The sequence below is a fragment of the Onychomys torridus genome, chromosome 17 (assembly GCF_903995425.1).
Source record: "Onychomys torridus chromosome 17, mOncTor1.1, whole genome shotgun sequence".
Classification (NCBI taxonomy): domain Eukaryota; kingdom Metazoa; phylum Chordata; class Mammalia; order Rodentia; family Cricetidae; genus Onychomys; species Onychomys torridus.
Window position 1 is genome coordinate 1,371,679 of NC_050459.1, and position 12,888 is coordinate 1,384,566.

At 46.4% G+C, this 12,888-nt stretch overlaps 1 protein-coding gene across 1 annotated transcript; it reads left to right on the forward strand.

Moving 5' to 3' along the window:
- Positions 1 to 510: 510 nt before the first annotated feature.
- Positions 511 to 11,064, forward strand: Ccl25 (C-C motif chemokine ligand 25). Its single transcript, XM_036209363.1, has 5 exons — positions 511 to 583; positions 5,083 to 5,200; positions 5,294 to 5,415; positions 8,742 to 8,838; positions 10,933 to 11,064. Exons 1-5 carry the CDS (start codon positions 511 to 513, stop codon positions 10,964 to 10,966), a joined length of 444 nt encoding a protein of 147 aa, XP_036065256.1. The 3' UTR covers positions 10,967 to 11,064.
- Positions 11,065 to 12,888: the final 1,824 nt, after the last annotated feature.

The window sequence follows — 12,888 nt, forward strand, 5'->3', positions numbered from 1 at the left end:
TTAAGGGAGAGGGCTGGGGACAGTGTTGGACCCCATATAATAAGGTAGTGAGTGGGAGGAGATGCTGGTTGAGAGGCCTGGGTAAAGTGGACACAGCCTCAAGGCTCATGAGGCAGGTAACCTGGAGAGATGCAAAGGAGAGCTTGGTCTACCTGTGGGGAGGAGAAGCCCAGCAGAAGTCTCATAGAGTAGGGGGTGGGGAGGAGCAAAGGAGGGAGGGAGAGAAGAGAGAGGGCAAGTCACTGCAGGGTGGGGCTCTGACTATAAAGGGTGAAGCCAATCTATTGATTGCCACAGGCGGTACACCCTACAAGCGAGCACCGGCTCTCGGGACCACACTGGCACTGGTGAGTTCTGCTCTGGCTAGAGTGGGTCCTTTGTCACCTGCCTCTCTTTCAGAGAGTTCCAGGGCCTGGCTTGAGACACTGGTGTCTTTATCCTTCCCTCCCACTTCCATAGGTGGCCCCATTAAACCTTCAGGTACCCGGAGAGGAGATCTAGCCCTGCACCATGAAACTGTGGCTCTTTGCTTGCCTGGTCGCCTGCTTTGTTTGGACCTGGGTGCCTGTTGTCCATGTCCAAGGTACTGCCCTTAACCCCTCTTTCCTTGCTCCAGCTTTCCAGATGTCACTTTCTCTTCTCACCTGTCGTGCCCCCCCCCCCCCCCCCCCCCCATTCCTGACTTGTTGAACTCTCCACTGATTCTGTATCCTTTGAGTTCTTCAGTGGCTCTTGAGAGGTTGGGCAAAGCAAGAATTCCTGGTACTACTGGGGCTGATGGATAGAAACGAAGGGTCCCCAGCTACCTATTCCAGGACACTTCACCTCCACGCTGGTGTGCTTCCTTTGCAAGACTCAAGAGGCTTGGGGGCTGGGAAGCAGAAGGTGGCTTCCGATTGGGGGAAAATGCACATACAGTGCATTTTGATGCCTTTCCTCTGCCTAGCTAGGGATGTGAGGTTGAGCTCTGAGCCCTGGGTATCTTCCAAAGTGGATTCCCTGCCTTTCCTCCCTGTGTAAGTCTAGCTAATGGCCTAACGTTGTCCTTTGTGGGACTCAGTTTCCTCATCTGCCAAGTAGGAATGAAAAATTTAAGGGAACCATTTCTGGAATCTTCCTCGCCCTACTGGAAAGCAAGTACTTGAGGATTCAGTCACTCAAAGCCAAGTTTCAGCACAGAGCATCTCTACAGAGTCTTGCCACTCCGTGCTTCATCTTTGAGGAAACATGGGGTCTCAGCAGGTGTCAAAACAAGGTCCCAGGCCAGGTTGAGGACCCAGGATCATACCCCCTGCCCTGCCTGCTCCTCAACTATGTCCTACAGATTCAAGATTCCAGCAGAGTCTACTTTATGTTCATGAGGGAGGCTTGGCTTTCTTTCTAGAGTCTGCTATCAGAGCCAGGCCCAGCCTCTGCCCTTTGATCCTGGGAGAAAAGTGGCCCCCAGTGTTTGAAAACACCTGCCAAGGATCCCCAGAGCCTTGGTTCTTATCTAACACCACTGCCCATTGCCCTCAAGATCCAAAGTAGAGGAATGGTAAGGAGGATGAGCTCTCTCCCAGAACCACTGTGCTGGTTTCTACTTGAACTCAGATTTGATTCCAGAGGCAAGATTTGGCAGATAAGGCTCACAGATAACCTTGAAGGCTGGCTAGATTGAGGACTCTACTGTATTATCAACCCTTTTTTTGTTTATTCATTTACTTCTCTACTTCCCAGAACTTTCTAGAATCATCTCCTTCTCCTTGGGCACTCCTCCGAGCTCCTGCAATACTCTTTTTGTGTAGAAAACTTCTTTGCCTCCTCTACCAGGTTGAAACTACCCTGAGACACTAGGTCCAGTTCACGTCCGTATAGTCCAGATATTTGGTACCTAGGAGAACTCTTTTAAGCTTTTGCTAGGCTAGCAGGGGAACCAATAAAGAACGGCCAGGTCAGTTTAGCAGTTACTAAGATTGACAGAGGAAAAGGAATTTAAGCTGGTATCATGTGGGGACAGGCCAGACCATAGCTGAGATCTTCAGAAAAGTTGAGTAATGTGTCTGTTTGTTTATTTATCCTAGTTACATATATCCATTTATTTATTTACTTTATGTGGAGACAACTCACAGGAGTTGGTTCTCTCCTTCACTATGTGGATCCTCAGGATCAAACTCAGATTATTAGACTTGGTAGCAAGTGCCTTTGCCTCTCTGGCTCCAGATCTCTCTCTCTCTCTCTCTCTCTCTCTCTCTCTCTCTCTCTCTCTCTCTTTATTTCCTTTTTTAAGAAAAGGTCCCACTATCTATACCTCACTGTGTAGACCAGGCTTTCCTCAGACTCTTAGAAATCCTTCTGCCTCTACCTCCTGAGTGCTGGGATTAAAGGCATGTGCCTCCACATCTGGCCTTCAATTTTTTTTTTTTTTTTTTTTTTTGAGACGAGGTTTCCCTATGTAGCCATGGCTGTCTTGGATCTCACTCTGTAGAGCAGGATAGCCTGAACTCAGCAATCTGCTTGCCTCTTGCCTACTGAATTTGGGGATTAAAGGTGTATGGAACCACGCTTAGCTAATTTTTAAAATTAAGATGGGATCTCACCGGGCAGTGGTGGCATGCACCTTTAATCCCAGCACTCGGGAGGCAGACAGGTGGATCTCTGTGAGTTCAAGGCCAGCCTGGGCTACAGAGTGAGGTCCAGGACAGGTTCCAAAATTACACAGAGAAATCCTGTCTCAAAAAACAAACAACAACAACAAAAAAGATAGTGTCTCATATATATCTCAAGCTGGTCTCCAACTTGCTACCTAGCTGACTTTGAAATTCTGATCCAGGCATGTACTACCACACCTGGTTTAGGCAGTTCTGGGGATCCAACCCAGGGCCTCATGCAAGCTAGGCAAACACTTTACCAACTGAGTTACAGTCCTAGTCACAATTTAGGTGGTGCTGTGAGACAGGGTCTCAGTAGCTCAGACTAGTTTCAAGCACCAGCGTCCGGACTGCCGGGCTTACAGCTGTGCATGTGCCTCCATGTCTGCGTAGCCATGTTTAGGAAAGTAGGGCTGGGCTGGGTGCCCCGAATGTGCACCTATCCTCTACCTCAGAGCAGAAACAGAAAGGCCCCGGGATGTTTCTTTGCCTACCTGCACTCTACAACTCCTGCCAGCGCCCTTACAGCAAGAGCTGAGAGCAAGCCAGGAAGCTTCCTTATCTCCCAGGTAGGCTGTTGACCTCTGTATCTAGAGGTGGGGTGTGTGTGTGTGTGTGAAATGTGCGCGCGCATGTGTGCGTGCGCATGCACGCACGTGCGCCTGTGTGTGCATGCTCACGTCTTTGGTTGTCCCAGCCAGTAATGTGCCCCTGGAATCATGGATGTGGCTGGGTCATCTAGTTGCAGGTACCTTTTTGTGATTTTTTTTATTTTTGAGTATTTCATATATGCAAATATGTTTTGATCAAATCCATTCCCTATTCACTTTCCTTCTATATCACCCTTATCCCCCTACCACTTTCCCCACCTGACTTTATGTGCTCTGTTTTTAAACCCACTTAGTCCATTTAATGCTGCCTGTATGTGTATGGCTGAAGGATCATATATTAGAGCAGGGGTAATCTTTCTGGGACCATGTCCCTGAAGAAAACCAAGTCTCTCCTGCAACCACCAATTTCCAATAGCTTGTCAGATAGGGGTAAGACTTGATGAGCCCCCTCCACCCACCCATGCAGAGATTCTGGCTGTCTTGATCTTGTGTGGGTCTGTGCACTCATCACAGTGCCTATGATTGATGTGTGCAATGGCCTCATCATGTCCAGCAATATATTCTTTCTTTGAAGATGTCTTCCTCTGAATCTTACAATTTTTCTGCCCCTTCTTCTGAGATAATCCCTGAACCTTGTGAGAAGGGAGTAGGATATAGCTGTCTCTTTTATAGCTGGAAATTCCATGGTCTCTTACCCTGAATGTTGATCTGTTGTAAGTCTTTGGGATAATTGCCATCTAATATAAAAAGAAGCTGAGGTTGGGGATTTAGCTCAGTGGCTAGCAAGCACAAGGCCCTGGGTTTGATCCTCAGCTTAAAAAAAAAAAAAAAAGAAGGATCATTTAGCTGGGTGGTGGTGGTGCATGCCTTTAATCCCAGCACTCGGGAGGCAGAGCCAGGTAGATCTCTGTGAGTTTGAGGCCAGCCTGGTCTACAAAGCGAGTTCCAGGACAGGCACCAAAACTACACAAACTACACAGAGGAAACCCTGTCTCGAAAAACAAAAATAAATAAATAAATAATTAAAAAAGGGAAGATGTTGTAGAATATTATTTTAAGATGTGTTACATTCGTTTATGCTCTGGAACATTTATTTATTGATGCAAAGATTTGTTGCATCCTTTTATGTTGCATTTGTTTAACCCTGTGAAGCTGTGTTACTTGCCCTTTCTAAAATACCTGATGGTCTAATGTAGCACTGAAAGGTCAATAGCAAGGGAGAAAGGACAGGTGGGACTGGCAGGCAGAGAGAATAAGTGGAAGAAACCTGGGAGGAGCAAAAGAAAGAGCAGGAGAAAAGAAGGAAGAGGACATCAGGGGCCAGCCATCCAGCTACACAGCCAGCCACGGAGTAAGAGTGAAAGTAAGGTTATAGAAGTCAGAAAAGGGAAGAGCCCAGAGGTAAAAGGTAGACAGGATAATTTAAAGTTAAGAAAAGCTGGCTAGAAACAAGCCAAGCTAAGGCTGGGCATTTATAATTAAGAATAAACCTCTGTGTATGATTTATTTGGGAAATGGGTGGTGGGGTCCCCCCAAAGAGCAAAAACAACCAACAACAAAAGTTCACTGATGAGGGTATAACTTATGAGTATATGGATAAGAATGTAAAAGACAGTTTATTACTATGTCTACTTATTAGAATAATAGTATTAGGTTCTCATTTAGGGCCTATGACCCAGTCATACACGCACGCACACAGGCACACATGCACGCACACATGTGTTACATGTTTATGGAGGTCAGGGGATGATAATTTGTGATTCTCTCCTATGTGGGTTCTGGGGATTGAACTTAGGTGGCAAGTACTTTTACCCACTGAGCCATCTCACTTGCCTCTGTAGGTGCCTTTGAAGACTGCTGCCTGGGTTACCAACCCAGGATCAAATGGAATATTCTCCAGCGTGCTAGACAGTATCGCGTGCAGGAAGTGAGTGGAAGCTGCAACCTACGTGCTGTGATGTGAGCAGGACCTTTTGTGTTGCTGGGTGAGAGTCATGAACACCTTAGATCCTCCATGCCCTGACCTGGCATCCACCTTTCCCTGCTCTGTAGATTCCACTTCCGCCAGAAAGGCAAGGTGTGTATGAACCCAGAGGACAAGGATGTGAAGAGGGCGATGGAGATCTTGAATGTTAGGAACAAGCCAGTTGACAATCCCCAGAAGACCATCTCAGGTAGGTAAGACCCCAGCCCACAGCTCAGCGAGGAAAGCAGCTCAGCATGCTAACATGCTGCTAGCTAACCCTCTTCAAAGAGTCAGTTGCTAGTGAGTCAGAGATGGAATGAAGAGCTAATCAATTGCATCAGCCCCAGGTGTCCTCCCCAAGAGCTTTCCCCTTTCTTCCCTTCAGTACTGTGCATTGAATCCAGGCTCTTGGATATGCTACACAAGTGTTCTACCACTAAGAAACATCTCTAGCCATTCCATTTTATTTTCTCTCTGTGTGTGTGCTGCATGCATGACTATGCAGTTGTGCATGTGGTGGTCAAACCTTTTATTGCTCTCCTGTCTTTACTGCCTTGAAAAAGGTTCTCTCACTAAACTGGAAGCTTGCCATTTTGACTAGGATGACTGGCACTGGCCTGTGGGCTCTTAGGCTGGGCCTATCTCCATTTCCCAAAACTAAAATTATAGGCATGTACAGCCATGCCTCATTAATAAAAAAAAAACTGTTTTTTTTTCTTGTTCAGATAGTTGCACATGCCTTTAATTCCAGCACTGACGAGGCAGAGACAGGTGGATCTCTGTGAATTCGAGGCCACCTGGTCTACAGAGGCTACATAAAGAAACCCTGTCTTGAAAAACAAAAAAGAAATGTTTTTCCTTATTTTTTGAGATCATAATAATTGCATAATTTCCCCTTCACTTTCCTCCCTCCTAGCCCTCCTGCAGGCTCCCCTTGCCCTCTTTCAAATTCATGGCCTCTTTTTTCATTATTTGTTATGTAATACATAAATTCCTAAACACATGAATATAACCTGATCAGTCTGTATGATATCACTTACGTGTATGTTTCAGGACTGACCATTTTGTATTCGATAACCAATTTGAGTGCTCTTCCATGGGGAAGACTATTCCTCCCACTCTCAGAATGGGAGTAGTCTAAGGTTGAGGCCTCTTGGACTCCACCTGCCTCCATCTACATTAGTATATCTATTGTTGCAAACTGCCTGGCCCCCTGACTCTTAAAAAAATCTTCCTGCTCGCTCCTCCACAATGTTTACTCAGTCTTTGGTGCAGGAGTCATGTTGTAGATGTATCCACTGGGACTGGGCCCCACGACTCTGCGTTTTGATTGGTTGTGGTTTTCTGTAGTGGTCTCCATCTGTTGCATCAAGAAGTTTCCTTGATGAGAGGGAGAACTGCACTTCTCTGTGGGTATAAGGACAGATACTTAGAATGTAGTTAAGGTTTATGCTGGTTTAGTAAAGTAGGGGTTGTGATTCTCTTCCAAGATCCGTGACTTCACTGGGCAGTTTGCCTAAGTTTCCAGTACCAGGCATGATTTTCCTTTTTTTGAGAAGTTCTAAAGTCCGGTCAGAGAGCTGTTGGTTACCATCAAGGTGTGTATGCCGCTACTGCATCCTTTGGGTGACCATGCCATGCAGGTTGTTGTTGTGGTTCATAGGTTGACTAGCCTTAAGGGGGCTGTTGGTTGCTTCCCTCCTCTGAAAACTTGCTGGTGCCGTGAAACATGCCTCATTTTTGCACAGTGCTTGAGGTTCAAACTCAGGTCGTCAAGGTTGTAGAGTAAGCACTCTTACCTACTGACCAATCTCCTCAGGCCTCTATATCTCATTTTGTTTTGGTTTTTGAGACAGAGTCTCTTTATGTAGCCCTGGGCTGTCCTGGCACCCACTATGTAGAACAGGTTGGCTTTGAACCCACAGAGAGCTGCCCACCTCTGTGTTTCTGTCTCCCAAGTGCTGGAGTTAAAGGTGTGTGCCACCATGCCTGGCTCTACCTTGTCTTTTGAGACCAGGTCTCTTACTGGATCTGGGGCTTGCTTCTTAGGCTAGGCTGGTTGGCCAGCGAGCTCCAGAGATTTTTGCCTCATCAGTGCTGGGATTACAAATATGTACCTACCACACCTGGATTCCTACATGGGTGCTCGGGATGGAACTCAGGTCCTCATGCTTGTATGACAAGCATTTTACCCAACTGAGCCTCTCTCTGGTACATCCTTGTTTTAATTAATGAATTAGGTTTGTTTTCAGGGTCTAGGGAGATTATTCACCTGTTAAAGTGCTAATCATACACATGTGAGGACTGGAGTTTGGATCCCCAGGAATCCATGTAAATGTTGAGTAGGTGTGGTGGTCTTCCTTTAATTCCAGCCTCAGAGCATGGAGACATGGGACCCACCTAACGACTGGCAGCTCTGGGTTTGATTGAGAGACCCTACCTCAATGAATCGGGTCAAAGAGCAATGGAGCATAATTTCTGACAACTGAGAGCCTCCACATGCATGGGCACACATGTGCATGTGCACCTACATTAGGAAAAAAAATGCATGCACATACATGAACACTGTAAAATGTTACAACTCAGAGGAGAAAGGTATCCTGACAGTTGGGAGCCAAGAAACACCTCAAAGTCATACGGCTCAACAAACCTCACACAAAAGATTTATTTGGAAAGACACGGGAGGGTGGCTGCCTCTGCTTGGGTAAGAAGCAGCAGGAACTGGGGGAGACAGGGTTATATAGGTTTTTTTCTCATCATATATATTGTATATTGAGCCCCTGTCTACCACTCCTCTGTGCTACTTTCCTTTTCTTTTCTGTTTTTTGGGACAGTGTTTCCCTGTGTATCCCTGGCTGTCCTGGAACTCACTCTGTAGACCAGGCTGGCCTCGAACTCAGAGATCCGACTGCCTCTGTCTCCCAAGTGCTGGGATTAAAGACATGCACCAGCACCGCCCGGCTGCCTGTGCTCTTTTTCTAACACCATCTCCTTCCATTTATCCCATTATCCCTGGAGAGTTCCACTTCATTTCTACTTGAATGGATAGAGGCATGAATTTATTAGACTATATAAAATGTAGGAACCACAAACTAGAAAAAAAACAAAACATTTGCCATTTTAAGATTGGCTTAATTCAAGTGGGGCCGTGGTGGTGCCACGCCTTTAATCCCAGCACTCCAGAGGCAGACAGGTGGATCACTGTGAGATTGAGGCCAGCCTGGGCTACAGAGTGAGTTCCAGGACAACCAGAGCTGCACTGAGAAAGCCTGTCTTGAAAAAAACAAAACAAAACAAAAATAAATAAATAAAATAAAATCCATTTATTTTAATTTTGTATATGTGTGTTTGCTTTTATGTATGTGCACAAAATGTGGGTCTGGTGACTGACATTGTAGATGGTTGTGAGCCATCATGTGGGTGCTGGGAGTTCAACCCCAGTCCTCTGTAAGAGCAGCAAGTGCTCTTAACTCTGAACCATCTCTCCAGCCCCTGTTGGAACACTTAGCTGTTTCTCTCTCTGTTTTCCAACAGGTTCTCACACTGAAAGGAGGAAGTTAAATCACGGCAAGTCTAAGGTGAGGAACCCCATCGGTACCAGCATGAGGAACGCCACCCTGGGCCGTTCTAGGTAAGAACTCTCCGTCATGTGACCTTCCTCTATCCGTCACTTTGCTGACAGGGTCTATCCCCAGGAGCTGTGTGGTCACACCCTGAGATTCATGTGCAAGGATCCTAGGTGGCCGTTGATGCCTTTCCCAGTTCAGGGGGCATCAATAAAGGCTGATGTGAAACACCAGCGAGGTGGGCCAAGAGTGTGTCTTCTCACACCACTCACATTTCTCCACCTCCCACCCCTTCCCTCTCTCCCCCTTCTCTTTTTCTTTTTCCTTCTCTTAAAAAATGTTTACATTGATGCCGGGCAGTGGTGGCGCACGCCTTTAATCCCAGCACTCGGGAGGCAGAGGCAGGTGGATCTCTGTGAGGCTAGCCTGGGCTACAAGTGAGTTCCAGGAAAGGCGCAAAGCTACACAGAGAAACCCTGTCTCAAAAAAAAAAAAAATGTTTACATTGATTGAGTCATTGTGTTTGTGTCATTGTGTATGTGTGTGTCATTGTGTGTGTGTCATTGTATGTGTGTGTCATTGTGTATGTGTGTCATTGTGTATGTGTGTGTCAGTGTATGTGTCACTGTGTGTGTGTCAGTGTGTGTCACTATGTGTGTGATTGTGTGTGTGTCACTGTGTGTCATTATGTATGTGTGTGTCATTGTATGTGTGTCAGTGTATGTGTCACTGTGTGTGTCATTGTGTATGTGTGAGTCATTGTGTATATGATTGTGTGTGTCATTGTGTGTGTGTCATTGTGTGTGTGTCATTGTATATGTGTGTGTGATTGTGTGTCATCATGTGATTGTGTGTGTGTGTGTGTGTGTGTGGTTCTTACACAAACCCTGTTTCCAGCTGGAGGCCATAGGACAATTTGCAAGAGTCCTCTCTTTCTATAATGTGGGTTTCTGATGGAACTCAGGTTGTCAGCCTTGGTGGCCATCTCGCTTCTCTCTCTCCTCTCTTTCTTCTTTTTCTTCCTTTTTCCTTTCTACCTTCCTTCTTCATTCCTTTCTGTTTCTTGTTTTGTTTTGTTTTGAGCTGAGGACAGAACCAGGGCCTTGCACTTGCTAGGCAAGCGCTCTACCACTGAGCTAAATCCCCACCCCCTATTCCTTTCTGTTTTATGGTTTTTTTTTCCAAGCAGGTCTCGTGTATCTCAGGCTGGCCTAAGACTCCCTATGTAGCCAAGGATGCCCCTGAACTTCTGATTCTCCTGCCTTCACCACCCAAGTGCTATGGTCACAGGCATGTGCTACCATGCTAGTTTATGCAGTGCTGGAGCATGGAACACCAGGGTGGTCCTTTGTAAGAACAGTACACACTTTTAATTGATGAGCCACTCTCCAGAACCATACAGAAGTCCTTCCTTCCTTCCTTCCTTCCTTCCTTCCTTCCTTCCTTCCTTCCTTCCTTCCTTCCTTCCTTCCTTCCTTCCTTCCTTCTTTCCTTCCTTCCTCCTATCCCCTCTTTCTTTCTGCAATATTAGGGCTTGAACCCAAGACCTTGTGCATACTAGGCTAGTAAGCACTACCCCCATCCTTTTTATAACTTGTATTTTGAGGCAAGGTCTCACTCAGTTGCCCATTTTAGCCTTGAATTCAAGCTGTAGCTGGAGGCTGAATCTTTAGCTCCTCTACCTCAACCTCTGAAATACCCAGAGTTATAGGTATGTGCCATCATGATTGGCTTCAATGTAACATACAGACACACATATTGTGTGTGTGTGTGAGCCTGCACACATGTGTGCTTGGGTGTGTTTGAGTGCATGCCACTGTGAGCAAGTGGAGGTTAGAGATAACTGTTTGGAGGTGCTTCTCTCTTCCTACCATGTGGGTCCCAGGGATCAACCTCTGGTCATCAGGCTTCATGGCAAGCAATTTTGCTTGCTGAACCATCTCACTAGTCCTCAACACAACACATCCGGTGCCAGATCTGAAAGAGGAAATTCCTTATGAATCAAGCAGATACCAGATGCCCTGTAATTTAATTCAATTCGGTTCTGACATGTCTACGTGCAGATCACATCTGGTTCCACAGGTTAAGGACACAGCCATATGAGTCTCAGTTTTCCCATCTGTAGATGGGGGACAATACTAACACTATCTATTTCACAGGATGGTGATGATGACCAGAAAGATCAACAATTAAGTTGTTCAGAGTGAACACCAGCTGGATGATGGGAGGAGCCCCTGAAGTGTTGTCTTCTGGGCATGGCCACTGAACTCACAGAAGCCAAGTTACCTGGACTGGACTGGACTCAGCAATGTTTCAGCGTGGGCGAGTGAGGGACTCACAGGGCCCCACCCCTCCTTAAGGAGTTATTGGCTGCTAATGATTGCTGGGGGAAAAGGAGTCTTTTTTCCCCAGAAGTGTTGCCGTAGTCCAGTATATAATCCCCCCACCCATGCTCATGCAAGCAACCCTAATTAAATGCAGTGAGTCACACACAGAAGAAAAGAGGTGTGAAAGCACGACAGGGCTTGTTAGGAAGAAGGCATTCAGTGGGAGAGAGAGCACTACAGGAGAATGAGTGTGTGCGTGTGAAAATGGTCAAAATGCACACATATGTGAAATGGTCAAAGAACCAAACACTAAAAAATTTAAAAGCCATTAAAAATGAATTACTTGAGCCGGGCAGTGGTGGTGCATGACCTTAATCCCAGCACTCAGGAGGCAGAGGCAGGCAGATCTCAGTGGGTTCGAGGCCAGCCTGGGCTACAAATCTAGTTCCAGGACAGCCAGGGCAACACAGAGAAACTCTGTCTCAACAACAACAACAATAACCTAATTACCCACCATGATGTCTGGTATGTGGTATGCTCTCAAGATGTTAGTGCCCATACTTTGGATTTACCTGCGATTACACAGGGTTCCTGTGACCTTCTCTTTTTATTCAGCCACTTTTGCTAGATCATTAGCTCCCAGGAATAAGGGAAGTACTTTTCTTATATTTCTTGGTTATCCTTTAGAATGTTATAAAGGCTCTGGGTGATGTAGGATTGGTGTTGCTGAAGGAGTCTTAGTTGGGGTTTCTATTGCAGTGAAGAGACACTATGGCCATGGTAACTGTTCTAAAGGAAACCATTTAATTGGAGCGGCTTACAGTTCAGAGGTTTAGTCCATTATCATCATGGCAGGACATGGCAGCATGCAGGCAGACAGGCAGTGAGCCATCTTGCTAGGTGTAGCTTGAGCATATGTGAGACCTCAAAGCCCACTCCCACAGGGACTCACATCCTCCAACAAGGCCACACCTCCTAATAGTGCCACTCCCTGTGAGCTTATGGGGACCAATTACATTGAAACTACCACAGAGTGTAAGGCAGGATAATCCTAAGCTTGAGGCAAGCCTGGGACCCATAGCAAGGCCCTGTCTCAAAATATAAACAAAGAAATGAAAACTAAACAAAACCAGGACTGAGGACATGGCTCGGCGTGAAAGAGCTTGCTTTGCAAGTATGAGGGTCTGAGTTCAGATCCCCAGAACCAAGTAAGCTGGATGTGATAGTGTGTGTCTGTAGTCCCAGAGCTCCCATGGGGAGACAGGAGAACCCCTGGAAGACCAGCTGTGACTGTAAGCAGCAGTGAACACGAGAACCTGTTTCAAGCAAGGTGTGAGGCAAGGGTTGGTACCTGAGATTGTCCTCTAACCTCCATACTCTTCCTGGAGGGAGGCTCCTTAAGATTCAGAAAGTCAACGGCTCACAAGTGTCAGAGTTCCTGAAACCTACCAGAGGACAGGCCCCTCCCTGCAGTAAGTACTGCTGAGGAGAGCAGACTGACGTCGCTGGGAGGAAAGCTGGTAAGCCTATTCGTTTGTCAAGTTGGACTCTGCTGGTGGTGTTACCTTGACCTCTAGCAGTTCTGTATCTGGGGTGAGGAGAGATCTGTTCGCATCTCCCCAGGAAAAGTGTCACACACCAGGGATGCACCATCTTCCTGGCACATGGATGTGTCTGCCAATCTGGAAACTCTTTGAACCTCACAGTTCAATATTTTTATGGAGGTGTTTCCACACAGCATGATTGATTATTAACTTCACTTTCAAGCCTTCTCTTGTTTGGAGTTCG

What these genes read in the sequence shown, in the direction of transcription:
- Ccl25 (XM_036209363.1), top strand. Translation starts at nt 511, where the DNA reads ATGAAACTGTGGCTCTTTGCTTGCCTGGTCGCCTGCTTTGTTTGGACC. An exon ending in GCCTGTTGTCCATGTCCAAG is followed by an intron (nt 584 to 5,082) that starts GTACTGCCCTTA and finishes TTGCCTCTGTAG; the next exon opens with GTGCCTTTGAAGACTGCTGC. An exon ending in TGCAACCTACGTGCTGTGAT is followed by an intron (nt 5,201 to 5,293) that starts GTGAGCAGGACC and finishes CCTGCTCTGTAG; the next exon opens with ATTCCACTTCCGCCAGAAAG.